Here is an 18,098-nt window from a genome sequence, read left to right as displayed (position 1 = left end):
GATTCTGTTGTCTATTTCTATATTTAATTTACCATCTTCAGTAAAAATTGTGCCTAAATAGCTGAAATGTTTTACTTGTTCCACACGTTCTCCATTCACAACACAGTTGACATTTTCAATGATTCTGCCTATTTTCATTGTCTTTGTCTTTTTATTGCTGACCTTCATACCATATCTATTACAACAGCTATTCAATTTAGTCAGAGAATCTTGCAGACTTGTAGCAGATTTATTTAAAAGTATAACATCATCCGCATAAAGCAAAGAGCTGACATTAACATCTCCAATTTTGATATCAGGTTTAATACCACATTCCTTCATAATGTGATCCATATAGATAATGAATAACAGAGGGGATAATGTACATCCTTGTCTCACACCAGATTTAACATTAAACCATCTTCCTGTACTTCCTTCAATTCTAACTGCTGACTTACAACTCAAATAAAGACTAAGTATTGCTTGATATAATGCCCCATTCACACCATATAACTGCAGCGTATTGAATAGCTTCTCTCTTGGCACCTTGTCATATGCCTTTTCCAAATCGACAAATCTTAAATACAGATCTTTGTTATATTCCCATGCTTTCTCGACTATTTGTCGTAAAGTGAAGATCTGATCCTGACAGCCTCTATTTGGCCTGAATCCAGCTTGTTCTTCACCAAGCTTTTCTTCCACAATTCTTCTCAACCGTTTTTCAAGTATACTTGCATAGATCTTGCCAGGAACACTCAGTACGGAAATACCTCTGTAATTCTCACATGCAGTTTTATTTCCCTTTTTATATATGGGTACTATGAGAGCTCTACTCCAATCATCGGGAATTCGTCCCTCTGCCCAGGCTTTCTGAACTATGCAGTGCAGCCACTATAAGACTCTTATACCACCATACTTCAGCATTTCTGGTCGAATATCATCTACTCCTGCTGCCTTTCCACATTTCAAGCCTTTGATGGCTTTTTCTACTTCAAGTATGGATATGTATTCCTGACTGCATGCCTGGTCAGTGTTTTTTATCATTGTGCTGTCATCACTGCTTGTTTCATTTAGCAGTTTTTCAAAGTAATTACTCCATACTTCAAGGATATCTTTTTCTCCTGTTTTCATTTCACCTTTATCATCTCTAATTCCTTTTACAGCACTCTTTCCTCCATTCCTAAGCTTCTTCAACAACCTCCAGAATATTTTGCCACCTTCTTGATATTTATTTTCTATATTCTTGCCAAAGTCCTCCCATGACTTTTGTTTAGCTAGTTATTTGGCACACAAAAAGTGCTCTTTCATTAAGACAATGCACATATTGGCCGTCTCAATGGCAATATTGCACGAATTAAACTTGAATTTGTTCCACATCCACCTTATCCATTGGACTTGACCCTGTGACTTCTTGTTCCCAAACTTAAAAATTTGGCTTGGTCCAGCATCTTCAGAGCACACAAACAAAGTTTGTTACTAATGCAAGACAGCCACAATCCAGTGTAACAGTGGGGTTAGTATAAGTAATTGCAACGTGCAACACAAGACTAAAGTCCTAATATGGTGCCATCTAAATAAAAAAAAAAAAAAAAAAAAAAAAAAAAAAAAAAAAAAAAACAGCAGTCCAAATATTGGTCCTTGAAAGTTAAAATTAAAAAAATAAATATTAATTTCGTCTTAGGATGACTGTCTCACAAATCTTTGGTAGATTTATACAGTCATACTTGTTAAGGTTTGGAGTATGTTTTAAGGCTTTTGATGATTCAAAGGAACAATCTCTCTTATAGCAGCTTCTGTGCAGTTTGTTTTTTTCCAACTGATCTTGTGTGTCGGGATATCCAAAACATGGTCTGCCAGACCCGACTTGCCATAGCAAAAGTGCCAGATATATTTTTTGTGTTCAGTGAGGCATATGTCGACAGAAATTCTCCCCACTATCTACCACAGACAGGGCCGCCCCGTGTAGTAGCATATTTTGCCGCTCCTTCTCCCTTATTTTACGTATAGTTTATGCCAACTTTGCTGCCCCCAAAAAACTTGCCGCCCCGTGCAAATGCACGTCATGTGCTGTCAGTAGAGCCAGCCTTGACCACAGAAGACAATAACAAAACTATCACCATCCCATACATTAAAGGCACATCTGAAAAGATATCTAGGGAGCTTAACAAACACCAACTGTGCACCATATTTTAAACCTTATGTGAAATTGGCAACTCTCAACCGTTCACCTAAGGACAGATTCACTCCTTTATCACATCCAGGAGTCTATGAAGTGCCCCGTTCTTGTCATCGAGCCTACTATGGACAGACAGGAAGAACTGAGGACATCCACCTCATTGAACACAAAAAATATATCTGGCACTTTCGCTATGGTAAGTCAGGTCTGGCAGACCATGCTTTGGATACTCCAGCAAACAGGATCAATTGGAAAAAAAACAAAAATACTGCACAGAAGCTTCTACAAGTGAAAGACGTTGCTCCTGGAATCAACAGAAGCCTTAAAACATACTCCAAACCTTAACAAGTATGGCTGCATAAATCTATCAAAGATTTAGGAGAGAGTCATCCTAAGAACAAATTAATATTTATTTCAAAATTATTTTTTTCAAAACTTTGGACTACTGTTTTTTTTTTTTTTTTTAAACTTAGATGGTGCCGTATTTAGTCTTGTGTTGCATGCTGCAATTACTTATACTAGCACCACTGTTACACCAGATTGTGGTTGTCTTGCATTTGTAACAAGCTTTGTTTATGGGCTCTGAAGATGTTGGATATAATACCAGTGAAATATTAGCTTTAATGTAAATAAATAGTTATTTTCTTATCAATCTGTGTTCGCATCAATACTATTTAAATTAAATTCAATGTGTGTGACGAACACATAGGCCTATCCACATGCCTAAGCAGCTGCATGCACTGCCAAAGTGCATGCAGCTGCTTAGGCATGTGGATAGGCGTATTTTTTTTAAGATGTTTTTTTAGATGATGTGATTCTCACATCATCTAAATCACATGGGGTGCTTAAGGGTCAAAGCTGTATAACTGAGAGGAGACCTCCACATAGCCTTTAAAGGAATGCGGAGAACCGACCAGGGCTTCTGACCTAATGTTCAATCTTCACCTTCTCGTGGTGCACCCTGTTGGGTATCTACTTGGATACTGAACGAACGAGGATGGGCTGGCAATTTGGGATTTAGCCGACCAAATTGTATTCTTATTGGTTTAACCAAAATAAAAAATGATGGTACAACAAGACAAAATTTCATGCCGGCTGGGGCATCGCCTGGTTAAACAAGGCCCCCGTTGTTTTCGCCAGGTAACCAGGGCGAACAGCGAAAAGTCAGCTACTGGAACAAATCTGAAAACAAACCCCAACTCAACATCACCAGAGTTAAAGATCGGTACTATCAATGTAAGAAGCCTGAATGGCAAAGAAATGGGGCTAGCTGAGGAATTAGATAAGTACCAGATTGACATAATAGGGGTGACTGAAACAAAAAAGACAAAAACTGGTGAGATCTTTCTGAGCAATATATACAAAATGTTATATTCAGGCAATGACAATCAAGGAAAAGAAGGGGTAGCCATAGTATTCAACACAAAATACGAGGCTAATCTTCTTGAATGGCAGTCAGTCTCAAGTAGAGTAATGTGGGCAAATATGAGAATGGGGAACTGGACAATGAGACTTATTTGTGTCTATGGTCCCACAGAAGGTTCTACTAAGGCAGAAGTGGAGGAATTTTTTGAGGCTTTAGAAAAAGCCACTGACATAATGAAAAATGAAAAGTTGGTCCTTGTTGGGGATCTAAATAGCAGAGTAGGAATTGATTGTGAGACATACAAAAATATATTGGGAAAATGTGGAGAAAAGAGCAAAGCTAATAATAATGGCAAATATATGTTGGATTTCTGCTCAGGACATGGACTGGTTATTACTAACACCATGATCCAACATAAAAATGTGCACAAATTCACATGGAGAGAAGAGGCAAGGAATAAGAAAAGTTTCATTGACTATGTTATTGTCGATAGTCATGTTTTCTCCCTGGTGCAGGACACCAGAGTGTACATAGGATTTGAATTGGAAGTCATCACTATTTAGTCTTGAGCAGGATAAAATTGTATTTCGTATTGAAAAGAAGCACATGTAAGAAAGTTTTAAAGCAAATAAAAGTTGAGCAGCTCTCAGATGTGAACTGTAGACTAAAATAGACAAAAGCTTATTGAAGAAACAATGAAAGAGTTTGAGAACAGGAACCAAACCTTGGAGATTTAGTGGCAAGCCTTGAAGAAAACCCTGATTGATTCAGCTAGAGAGGCATGTGGTGAAGTTGTCTGCAAGCATAGAAAAATTAGAACTCCATGGTGGACACAGGAAGATAAAGAGGCAGTGAAAGAAAAGAAGAAAACATATCAAAAGTTCCTGGCAAATAAGTCAGCTTGTGCTCTTAGAGAATACAGAGACAAATGTAAGAAAGCTAAACACTGTGTAAAACTAGCTAAACAAAAGTCATGGGAGGACTTTGGCAAGAACATAGAAAATAAATATCAAGAAGGTAGCAAAATATTCTGGAGGTTGTTGAAGAAGCTTAGGAATGGAGGAAAGTGTGCTGTAAAAGGAATTAGAGATGATAAAGGTGACATGAAAACGGGAGAAAAAGATATCCTTGAAGTAAGGAGTAATTACTTTGAAAAACTGCTAAATGAAACAAGCAGTGATGACAGCACAGTGGTAAAAAACACTGACCAGGCATGCAGTCAGGAATACATATCCATACTTGAAGTAGAAAAAGCCATCAAAGGTTTGAAATGTGGAAAGGCAGCAGGAGTAGATGATATTCGACAAGAAATGCTGAAGTATGGTGGTGTGAGAGTCTTACAGTGGCTGCACTGCATAGTTCAGAAGGCCTGGACAGAGGGACGAATTCCCGATGATTGGAGTAGAGCTCTCATAGTACCCATATATAAAAAGGGAAATAAAACTGCATGTGAGAATTACAGAAGTATTTCCCTACTGAGTGTTCCTGGCAAGATCTATGCAAGTATACTTGAAAAACGGTTGAGAAGAATTGTGGAAGAAAAGCTTGGTGAAGAACAAGCTGGATTCAGGCCAAATAGAGGCTGTCAGGATCAGATCTTAACTTTACGACAAATAGTCGAGAAAGCATGGGAATATAACAAAGATCTGTTTAAGTTTTGTCGATTTGGAAAAGGCATATGACAAGGTGCCAAGAGAGAAGCTATTCAATACGCTACAGTTATATGGTGTAAATGGGGGATAATATCAAGCAATACTCAGTCTTTATTTGAGATGTAAGTCAGCAGTTAGAATTGAAGGAAGTACAGGAAGATGGTTTAATGTTAAATCTGGTGTGAGACAAGGATGTACATTATCCCCTCTGTTATTCATTATCTATATGAATCACATTATGAAGGAAAGTGGTATGAAACATGATATCAAACTTGTAGATGTTAATATCAGCTCTTTGCTTTATGCGGATGATGTTATACTTCTAAATAAATCCGCTACAAGTCTGCAAGATTCTCTGACTAAATTGAATAGCTGTTGTAATAGATATGGTAGAAAGGTCAGCAATAAAAAGACAAAGACAATGAAAATAGGCAGAATCATTGAAAATGTCAAATGCATTGTGAATGGAGAACCTGTGGAACAAGTAAAACATTTCAGCTATTTAGGCATGATTTTTACTGAAGATGGTAAACTAAATATAGAAATAGACAACAGAATCAGCAAAGCTGGTATGGTGGGAAGTCAATTGAATAAATTCATATGGAATAAGAGAGAAATTAGAACACTAAATTAGCTGTATACAAGACAGTGTTCAAACCAGTTTTAACTTATGGATCTGAGAGCTGGGTCAGAAGTAAAACACTTGATCAAAGACTAGAGACCACAGATATGAGAGTCCTGAGAAAGATTATAAGTGTGGACAGATGGCATCAATGGCAATATCATATTAAAACGAGGATATTAGGAAAGAACTTGACATTGTCAGCATCCAGGAATGCGTTAGCAGAGCTAATCCCAGGTGGTATGGTCACTTAAACAGAATGGGCGAGGAAAGATTAACAAAACAAGTGTTCTCTGCCAGGTTGACAGCAAAACGACCCAGAGGAAGACCAAAATATAGATGGATTGATACGGTACAAAGTGCCTTAGACGATAGAAATATAAGATCTGATAATGCTGATGTCTTTACAAATAACAGACTGATTTGGAGGAAAATTGTAGATAGGAAATTAATAATGATGTAATTTTTTTTTCATGTAGTACTATCATATCCTACACACCCCTTGAGGGTACATAGCAGAAATTTGATGATGATGAATGTGTAGGGTATAGTGTGTTGAGGAGGGGCAGAGAGAATAAAATGGGGGAGGAGTATTGTTGATGATAGCTGATGAACTGCAACCAAGGAGAATAGAAGTTGTATTGCAGGATAGTGAAAAGAGCTCATATGAGGCTATTTGGTGTGAGATTGAGACTGGCAGAATAAAATATACAGTTGGGTGCTGCTATAGACCAGGTGATGGAATAGATGGAGATATTATGCATAGGCAAATTAATGAAATGATTGGTAAGAGGGTAATTATTATGGGGGATTTCAACTATGGTAACATTGATTGGAAGGAGGAGAGGACACATGAGGAAGGAACTGGATTTTATCCAATTACTGAGGGATAGCTATCTGAGACAGCATGTAATGGAAAATACTAGGGGTTTGAGTGCTTGACCTAGTAATAGCATCTGAGAATTTGACTGTAATGAATATGACCATGTTGCCACCTATTGGTGAGAGTGATCATGGGATCTTGACCTGGGAGTGGTTAAATGTGTGAAAATTTTCGATTAAGACATGGTACATGTAGAATTACCATGCTGGCAATGACAAGCTTAGGAGATTGCTTGGTTCAGTGCCATGGCATACAAAACTGCAAGGGCTGGATGTTGATACAGCATGGGAAGTGGTCAGGGAGCATTTGCAGGAGGTTATGGCTGACTATATACCTAGAGTCTGAATAGTAAATCAAGTAGGGGTTAAATGGATGAATAACACCATTAAACTTGAGTTGCAGAATAAGAAACAACTGTGGAAGGAATTTAAGGAGAAAGGTGACCTGCAGGCACACGAACGGTATAAAACGCAGGCCAGAAGGGTAACGTGTGTGGTGAGAAAAGCAAAAACGGATTATGAAAGGAAATTAGCCATGCAAGCTAAAGAGAATCCCAAACAGTTCTTTCAATATGCTGCTAGTAAAAGAAAAACCATACACGGCAGAATAATTTTAAGGAATGCGGATGGTAGGGAGGTCACTGAATCAGTCGATATAGTGGAATTACTGAGTGAGCACTTTGCAAGAGTATATCATTCAAGTGGTGATGTTGAAGGAACCATTAGTTTATATACGCGTGGAATGGCTTATGTGTTCATCAGACATGTTGTAATAGGTTTCACGGTATATAAAAAGAACACAGATGGTTAAGAAAATAACTATTTATTAACTTAAAAGCTAATATTTCGCTGGTATTATATCCAGCATCTTCAGAGCACACAACGCAAAGTTTCTTACAAAGGCAAGACAACCACAATCCGGTGTAACAGTGGGGATAGTATAAGTGATTGCAACGTGCAACACAGGACTAAAGTCCTAATATGACAGCATCTAGGTTTAAAAAAAAAAAAAAAAAAAAAAAAAAAAAAAAAAAAAAAAAAAAAATTCAAAGTTTTGAAATAGTAGTCCAAATGATAAAAAATAAAAGTAATAAATATTAATTTGGTCTTAGGATGACTGTCTCCCAAATCTTTGGTAGATTTATACAGCCATACTTGTTAATTTTGGAGTATGTTTCGAGGCTTCTGTTGATTCCAGGAACAACCTCTCAGACTTGTAGAAGCTTCTGTGTATTACTTTTGTTTCTTTCCAATTGATCCTGTGTGCAGGGGTATCCAAAGCATGGTCTGCCAGACCCAACTTACCATAGCGAAAGTGTCGGATATATTTTTTGTGTTCACTGAGGCAGATCTCCACATTTCTTCCTGTCTGTCCGTAATAGGCTTGATGGCAAGAACAGGGCACTTCATAGACACCTGGATGTAATAAAGGAGTGCATTTGTCCTTAGGTGAACGGATGAGAGTTGCTAATTTTATATAAGGTTTAAATACTGTGCATAATTGGTGTTTGTTAAGCCCCCTAGATATCTTTTCAGATGTGCCTTTAATGTATGGGATGGTGATGGTTTTGTTGTAGTCTTCTGTGGTAGATAGAGGGGATTTATGGGTAGCATTTAGTATGTTATCTATTTTACGGGGATTATAACCATTGCTTAAGAAGGTTTGACGTAGGTGAGAAAGTTCAGCAGTGAGAGCAATGTCATTGGAACAGATTGCTCTAGCTCTATGGGTTAGTGTTTTTAAGATACCATATTGTTGAGAAGGGTGATGGTGTGATTGTTTGTGGAAGTATCTCCCTGTATGTGTGGGTTTTCTGTTTACAGAAAACACATACAGGGAGATATTTCTGTTTACAGAAAACCCACACATACAGGGAGATACTTACACAAACAATCACACCATCACCTGTGGGTTTTCTGTTTACAGAAAACCCACACATACAGGGAGATACTTACACAAACAATCACACCATCACCCTTCTCAACAATATGATACTTTGGAGGAAATACGACTAATTTGGAGGAAAATTGTAGATAGGAAGTTAGTACTGATGTAAATTTTTCATGTAGTACTATCATATTCTGTACACCCCTTGAGGGTACATGTCAGGAATTTGATAGGAGTATACACATCTGGACTTGCTAAATTACATTTCACACAGTATGCTGAAGAGACAATGATTTGATCAATGATTCTACTGGCCTGAGCTCTAGTGAAAATAAAATAAAATTACAATAAATAAATGAAACTACATCAAAGCTATATTCTATTTGAGACAACATCAGAGAAAAATTCTTTCATATAGATAGTTTTGTTACAGTAAAAATGATGTCCTAATTTAACATGACAATTGTTATATTAGATTTAGGATCTTGGATTACCTATGGTCCTATTTATAATTAACTCTTAGAAATGGTATTGTTAAGGATACTGTTAACATCCTAATCTTAACAATAATGATGGTCTAAAAATCCCAAGCATATGGAAGGCACATATTCTACCCACTTAATCTTTCTCCCTAAGAGTTAATTATAAATAGGACCATAGGTAATCCAGGATCCTACATCTACGAGGGTGGCCTGAAAAGGTCTCGGCCTCAACCATAGATGGCAACACTATGGTTATAAAATTCTTTGTAAAAGAAGGTTTAACACCAAAAGAAATTCATTCGAAGTTCATAAAAGTTTATGGGCACTCTTCTCCTTCATTTTCGACAACTAAGAAATGGGCTGCCGAGTTTAAACGTGGCCATACCAGCCTTGAAGATGATCCATGTGAAGGACGTCCAAAAAGTGTAACAATACCAGAAATCATTGATCAAGTACACGATATGTTATTGGATGACTGGCAAGTCAAAGTGCATGAAACTGCTGAGACTATAGGCATTTCAAAAGAATGTGTAGGATATATTTTGCATGAAGAATTGCAAATGAAAAAGCTTTGCAAAAAATGGGGTGCCATACTTGCTCACAGCAGATCAAAAACCCACTCACATGAAAATCTCTGAACAGTTTTAACAAGAATAAAACTGATTTTTTGCGTCGATTTATTACTATGGATGAGACTTGGATTCACCATTACACACCAGAATCCAAACATCAGTCAAAACAGTGGACAGAAGCCAGTTGTTCAGCGCCAAAGAAGACAAAGTCGGTTCCATTAGCAGGAAAGGTCATGGCATCAGTGTTTTGGGATGCTAAAGGCATGTTTATTAATTATCTTTTTTTTTTATTAATTCCTCACTTTCTTTCCCCCCCCCCCAACAGAAACAAATTTCTCAATGAAAAGCATGTCAGTGGATAGCAGTGGTTAGCAATCCTTTTATAAAACACTCCATATATATTAAATTCATAAATCAGTTACTTTTAATGTTCATTACTATGTGTGCGTGGGAAGTGGGGATACTTTGCCAAGTGATAGTTCAAAATAGAGAAATTTGAGTTACTTGACTTTTATGTAACTCAATCTATAGATTTGTAATTTATAGAGCTAACTAACCCTGAGCATGGAGAGCTGATGCACAATGTCATTCTCTGTCATGTTGTCAAACAAACCATCAGTAGCCAAGAGAATCAGATCTCCTTCTTGGACAGCAAAAGATGAAGTGTCAGCAGATTCAGGACTGAAAAAACAAAAACATAGGTAAAAATTAAAAATTCATGACTAATTTCTGTTATAAAAACACCCAATTAAAGTTTGTAGAATTTGGTACAAAGTATTAAAATCATAATAAAATAAGGAGAGTTGCTTGGTACTTATGGTATTCTGTAAAATTTGCGTACATGTTTTGTGAGAAAAAAATATTCCACCACCTCCAACCAACCTTTTCTATTAAAGGTCTGAAATATTAATTTCAGACAGGATGTAAAGCCAAGTCTATTTCCCAGACAAGTGATACATGGTGAAACCACTCGCCGATATAAATATCACATTTTAAAAAAAACACAGAATACTACATGGTGTCTAAAAGCTAAGAACGAACTACATTTTTACCTGTATATGAAAAATATTTTATGACTACAGCCAAATGTGACATAAATTTATTGCCAGCATACTAATAAATTATATTACACAAAAAATGTGTTATAATTTTCGTACAAATTAAACTGCAATACGTTTTTGGCAAATATTAGAAATTTCTTAAGGACGTAGTTAAGGAATTAATGTACAGTGCTTACAGAAAACTATGCAGAGGGACATTTCAGTACAGAATATGTCTGCCTGGCACTTCAATGCAGCTCTCACAACATCGTATCATGCTTAGCACTAAGTGATTCAGGAGTTCTTGATGTAAACTGGCCCTCTCCTCCTTCAGAGCAAAGATAGGGCTTAGTTGTTTTCTAAGGGGAATTTCGAGCAGCAATGTTTTTCCCTATTGTACCCCATGTACTATGTGGTTGGAATCTGGGGAACATGCTGACCACGCGATTTGATTAACATCCTCAGTCTCTAGCAATACCTACACTACTCATACAATTTACCATGGAATTACCATCCATAAAAGTGATTTCTTCGCCTACAGCACCATGGAACAAACGAGTATGCCGTTGGAGAACTTCATTGCAATATCATTTGCCAGTCATAGTCCCTTTATTCAGCACTTGTAGCTCAGTGCAACCAATAAGTTTAATGCCTCCCAAACCATGACCCCAGAACCGCCATATCTATCCCTTCAAGAACATTCTCGCAATGGTAAGCAGTACCACTTTTATGAGAGATCAAATGTCATTTGGATTCCATTGGTGTCTTGTCTAATTTTTATGGATACAACACAATTGAAAACATGCTCTATGATGAGCTGTTGATAAAGGAATACAGACTATAAGCTTTTGGGCATACAGGCCTACTTGTCCCAGATGTCTTGCCACAGATCTGTGTACCTAAGCTTGTATGGAGCCAACTTACAAGATGAGATACCGTGGTGCATCGATTACATTTTACTGTTATAACCAAAAATCTGTCTTCATGCTCTATGGTAGAACAAAGGCAACCTCTTAGTAAACATCTGGAACACATTCCATTGGTTTGAAACACTGTCCAGTGCCTGGATACAAAGGTATGCGAGATTCCAAAATCTCTGGCAATATCAGTAATTCTGCAGCTTTCTTCAAGTTTTCCATAATTCTTCTCCATGTGAAATCATCTAGATCATAGGTGGCCAACAGCAGGCCCGTGGGCCGCATGCAGCCCATAAGGTGATTTTGTGCGACCCATGGCAGGATAAAAACTAAATTAAATTATATGCATTATCAATTTAGCCATTAGTTTCGACCGCAGATTTTCTGACTGATATACTAGCTATATTCATTATTTCTGATGATGGAAACAATTTATATTCTCAACACAGAATCAAAATTGCTTTAAAAAGATTATTCAATTTATAAAATCTGCTTCTCTGTGTGAGTTGTAGTAGTGGGAGTGGTAGATTTCTATGCGCTCCAGAGTAACGCATCACTGAAAGTCACTTGCTTGAGGGAGTTGATGGAGGAGAGCCATGACACTGACTTCAAGTTTTCTGTGCCAATGTTAGACCAACTTTTAGAGCAATTCAGTAAGCGATTTTCTGACTTCAGTGACATGCGGCCACAGCTGACATTATTTAACAACACAATGAAATGCGACATTTCAGAGCAGCATGATACTATTCAATTGGAGTTGTGTGACCTTTAAAGTGACCCCTTTTTCCAGTCAAGGGTGAAGATAGGCATTGACTTTTGGAAACTGGTACCAAGGGAAAAATATCCTGAATTGAGCGATTTCAGCTTGAGAATTGCATCTATGTTTGGAAGCACATACATATGTGAATGCACTTTCTCAACTATGAGAGCGGTTAAATCGTCATAATGAAGCCGACTGACTGATGACCACCTTCAGGATTTGTTACAAATATCGTCATCATTATTTCAGTTAAGGGATGTTACATCCCATATTGTTTCATAGCCGAATAAGAAACTCATGCCGAATATAGAAACTATATAAAGTTCGGCAAGTCGAAGCGTAAGCAAATACCTTGATAGTGCAACACTGAGGCAACTCATAGTAAGGGTGGAGCAAGCTCCAATCACTATTCTTGGTATTTACCCATAATGTGAAACCCAGCTCCTAGAAGCTGTATTACTGTTCTACATTATGAGAGACGGCCACTACCCAGACCGGTTTCAACCTTTATTGAGGTCTCATCAGTGAGTAGGTAGACCTAGTTAATACCAAGTTTGTAGCAAACAGAACTTACATACCCTACTATAAGAATTGCCAAGGTGTCCTTTGAGTTTCTTATTCGGCTATGAAACAATATGGGATGTAATATCCCTTAACTTAAATAATTTCACATCGCCGAATTGAAACCTTTGGCTCTTCATATAATTAATAATCGTCATCATCGTTGAAAACCGACTTTGATGAACTTGTTGTGCCGCACATGAATGTAAAAAAACCAGAAATATGTAATTAAATTTAATTTAACAACTTATATTTAAATCAATCAAGTATTTTATATTGTTCTTCCACTAGGAAAATGATTTAACAAATATAGTAATTCAATACATATAACTATTGCCTTGAAAAAATGCAGTTTATTTTTATTTAAGTTCTGTCTAAAAGTGTGCGGCACTTGACGCTACCACTCATCATATATTGGCCCTCGTATACAATGAAGTTGGCCATGCCTGATCTAGATGATGTCTTTGAGACATTAAAAGACATCCAAGTTTGCAACTTTATTCCTTCACAAAAAGAGCTTCATTCAAACACAATTCGCTTAGCCTTTTACTTGTTGGGTGCTACCACATGACCCCTTTGCATACAATTTGAAAATTTGAATCTCATCTCATCTTCATCTCATCTCATCTTCTTTATACCCTCTTTTACCTTGCGGTGTCGAGGGTCCATTGATCATCGGAACCCAATCCATTTACAGGATAAGGTGGTCAGCCCTATGCCCCGGTATATCCCATGGCCTGTAGTGTTAAGTTCTCAAGGCCAGTTTGTCTGCTTTGCGGGATGAAAAACTCCAGAATAAACTGGGGGAAAAACCCTGCTGTCCATGCCCAAGACTGGCTAACTTGGCTATGGCTGAGGAAGATCCTTCAGCTCCTCACGTCACCGACGGGAATCGAACCTAGGACACTCCTTCCCCAGGCATATGGTTGCGAAGCGCATAACCACTAGGCTAACTGCGCGGACTGAAATGCGTACCCATTTTCTAATCGAAATCATCTGTTATACAAATTGTTACGAGCTGATTCATATGAATTTTCAGTTTCAGAAATAGTGTCCGTCCTTAGGTTTTGGACACCAGTGTATTTCAAGTACAATGCATACCACTATCAAAATATTCAAATTTTTGGATACAACTCAACTTTCCTATTACAGAAAACTGCTAATTTCTACAAACATAATCATTATGTCTTTTATTCAATATTTGTGGCTGTTTAAAACTTTTATTTCCATTGTTTACCTGTCTCATTTCACTAGTCCCAATGTCTCTGCTACACAGGACAGAAGGGACCAAAAGTAACTGCTTTTAATCAAAAGCTTATACTTTAATGTGAATACACTGTCCCAAAGCACATTACTTATTTTATTAAATGAGCTTTGATCCAGTGGAATTCTCCTTGATATCTCCTGATCTAAAACTTCCATCACCAGAATGTAAACTTCCCAGTAATTCTAAACATGGCCTTTGAGTCTAAACACAAGCAAAATTCTGAGTAGAAGGATAACAGGATAATTCTATTATAGTGGAGCTAGGAAAGAAGCAACCAATTCCAGACAAAATGATATCTCTAAAGAGAGAGAGAGAGAGAGAGAGAGAGAGGCTAATTAAGATCTGCTTCCAAAGGTAGCTGGATAGCACCTTAATCTTCTATAGAGGACAGCATGGTTTTGTTAAGGATTGGTCATCTTATTTTGCCAATCAGCTAATGTTTTATAACAGGATGACCACAGAGATGGGAGTGGAGGTGAATAGATAAATCACAATACTTCTGAATTTTGCTAAGATATCTGAGATGATTCCACACTGAAGATTTTTGTACAAACACAAAAGAATAGATATGCAAAACAGGCATGTGACTTGGACAAAGGAGTGCCTGTGGACAGGTATCAGAGAGAGATTTGTATGGAGGAGCCAAGTATAAGAGAAGAGTGACTAGTGGAGTACCATAAGATTCTGTGCTTGGGCAATTTGTTGTTTAACTTGCATATTAATGATGAAGTAGAAATAGGGAAAAACTGCATAAAGGAGGATGCAAGACTGATGTAGCAAATTAATAACTGATCTCTCCAAAGGGGGTGCAGACCCTAGCACACTGAGATCTTCTGCCTTGGTCCTTTGCTATTCTTCTGCTGAATATGCCTGCCCTGTATGGGCCAGATCCTGCATGCTGAAAAACTTGACCCAGCATTGAATGAAAGCTGCTGCTTAATTACAGGATGTCTGAAACCAACACACCCTTCAATTCAAATATATACATTCTCAGCTGACGAAAGCAAACAAATGAATGATGAGCGCCACCCACTATTTGGACAGACTACTGTGCCCCAAAGACTAAGATCCCGGCATAGCTTTCTAGCAACCATTGAACCACCTAACAACCCTTCAGAGACAAGACAGCTGAACATCTTCTATGTGGTGTCCACTTGGACTGGAATACTTGGAAAAGTCTCAACAGACTACGAATGACAGGACTCTGCAAACAAAATGTCATCAAAGGGGCTATCTCACTGGACCAAATAATTGTGAGTGTGGGACAACCCAGTCGATGGAACACCTTCTTTCTTTCCCCCCTCCTTCAGTCATCTTGCACCAAAGAGGACTATACATCTTGCACAGAAAGAACAGTTGATTGCACAAGATACTGGAGGAATATCTGACCATATTTATTGTATATAACTTATGTATAGTTTTGTTTTCCCTTCAGATTTTACTTATTATTCACTGTATAATTTACATATTAAATTTAAGCTGCTCTCATTTGTAATGTATCCTAATTTTTGTAAATAATATTGTACCAATTACTTACTACTGTACCACTTGTGTTTGGATACGAAATAAATAAAATGACCAATCGGCATTCCGATGGGTGGTGGTCAGGGTATAGAAGAAGCTAGTTAATGGAAAAATTCAGAAATGGATAGACATGAAATGGGATACTACATGGGAAGAGAACATGGTTTTGTGAAGGGTAGTTCATGCCTCAATAACTTACCTTTCATAATAGTGACAGCTAAGTTGAATAAAGGCTACTCAGTACATGATGATACTGCTGAACTCTGCAAAGGCTTTTGACAGGATACCACGTGAAATTTTGATAAATATATTGCAGTATATGGGGATGGATATGAAGTTGGTGACATAAATAAGAAGATGGTTGATGGAGAGATACCAGAGTTTATTCAGGAGTAAAGTCCAATAAAGGCCTGTGACTAGGTGTGCTGCAAGTCTCTGTACTTGGGTTATTATTATTTAATTTGTACATTAATGATATACGAAATTTTTTTCCCTATATCATTAATGTACAGTTAGTACTGATGTAAATTTTTCATGTAGTACTATCATATCCTGTACACCCCTTGAGGGTACATGGCAGGAATTTGATGATGATGATGATATAGGAAACAATTTGGAAATATTCAGTTGCTGCTGATAATGAAAAATTCGGTAGGGTCAATAAAGATTATTAAAATTTTCCGGGATGATTTTAACAGACTGGCAGCACGGGCATAGGAGAACGGATGCCAGTTTAATGTTACAAAGCATGAGGTTGTGTATTTTTTGGGTGAAGAGATTACCAGTAATGTAGCATATTGATAGAACTGCACTCCATGAAATTAATGAAGCCAGGAATTAGTAGATAGAAAGTTGAAGTTTAGATGGCATATTGGAAAAGCAGCTCATCAGATTACTATATTAGTGAATTGAAGAACACCCTGGAGCAGAGATAAGCTGGTTATTATACCTCTTCCTTGATAAGACCCGATCTTGATTACTGTGCACAGATCTGGTAACCTGGGTTTCTTGGTGATAGGGAGGAGAGGATCCAGAGCAAGTGACCAAGTGGTAGGTCTATGGAATACATTTTATGTAGGTTGAGGATTTGTGGGTTACAGAAATTGGTTGATAGGTGGAAAAGGGGTGTATGATTGATACAAAATACTGAAAGATTTTTACAGGATTAATACAGAGGAAAATTTTCAGAACCAATGTGATATTGAGAAAGAATGTGATTAGCAAATGCGAGAGCTAGATTTTTTGCCTGGAGAGTGTTGAACGAGTGGAATGGGTTGCCAGGGTCTACTGTGGATGCCATGACTGTGAAACATGACAGATACTGCACAAATATTGGATAGTGCTTGACATAACTTTTAGGGCCTCCCTCAATGAGTCTATGGACTTCATGGAATTGCCCACGTAATAATAATAATATTGGGATTGGTACAGATAATAATATACAATTATTTGCTGATGATAATATAAATTTAAAGAAGGATGATGAAGCTTAAAAAGTTTTTCTGCTTGGTTATCAAGTACTCACACATGCTCTTCCTCCTTTATATCAATGATCTTTTTCTCTAACTTAAAATCCTATTCACAGTTTGACATTTCCATTCATCTTCTTCATTTGAGAAACTCTGTAGTATCCAAATGATTCAAGCTTCAAGATCTTCCATAACTAATATCTTAAACATTGATCTCATCATTATCAAGCAGAATGAAGACAACTTGGTGAATTTTAATGCTATTAAAACATAGTTCTATCTTATTACTTGTATTTATTTCATATACATATGATAGATATGTAAACATGTTTATGCCAGGGTAATCTAGAGATTATCCTGGCATAAACATATTTACATCAACAGCATCCTCAGCCTCTAAATAACTTGGTATTTTTGTGAGAATGTGGTAAGAATGTGAGAATATGATACACCTTAAAGCATTCTTAAGAATTCTTGATTTTATACAGAAGATAGTAATCTACCTAATAGGTGAGTCTTCTCTCTCACAGACTCCCTCTGGTCACTTTCTCATAAGCATTATGCTTTTTTGATAGGTACTTTCATAGGAAGTGCTTCACTGTACACTATTCTACCATTTCTCTAATCATATAAAAATTAGAGCAGCCACTGGTTAGCATCCACACATCCAACTCCAAACATATCGAACCAAAGTCTCATCATCTTCCTTCGTTCCATCTACCTCTGCTTTTTTGAAGTAGCCTTGCTATACTATTCTTCTCAATGAATACAATCCCAGCTTTTCAAGAAACATGTTAATAGATTACTTAATTCTCCTCAATAACTTGCCTATATATGCCATTGTTATTTTATATACAGTAAAACCCCGTTTTTATGTTCCCGCAATTTACCTTTTCCTACCATTTACGTCATTTTCCATTGATCCCGTCTTAAGGCCTATT

At 37.2% G+C, this 18,098-nt stretch overlaps 1 protein-coding gene across 1 annotated transcript in view; it reads right to left on the bottom strand.

Annotated features, from left to right (window-relative positions):
• Positions 1-18,098, bottom strand: part of LOC150092912 (protein phosphatase PTC7 homolog) — a 152,295-nt gene that overhangs the window by 79,119 nt on the left and 55,078 nt on the right. Inside the window, exon 4 of the mRNA XM_090413348.1 lies at positions 10,177-10,300. Within this exon, the coding sequence (XP_090269474.1) occupies positions 10,177-10,300 (124 nt within the window). The remainder of the gene's footprint in view (positions 1-10,176; positions 10,301-18,098) is intronic.

The sequence above is a fragment of the Typopeltis vanoorti genome, chromosome 24 (assembly GCF_054136105.1).
Source record: "Typopeltis vanoorti isolate ZY-2024b chromosome 24, IOZ_Tvanoo_1.0, whole genome shotgun sequence".
NCBI classification, from domain to species: domain Eukaryota; kingdom Metazoa; phylum Arthropoda; class Arachnida; order Uropygi; family Thelyphonidae; genus Typopeltis; species Typopeltis vanoorti.
Note: the sequence above shows the minus strand (reverse complement) of the source record. Positions and strands in the feature narration are given on the sequence as shown.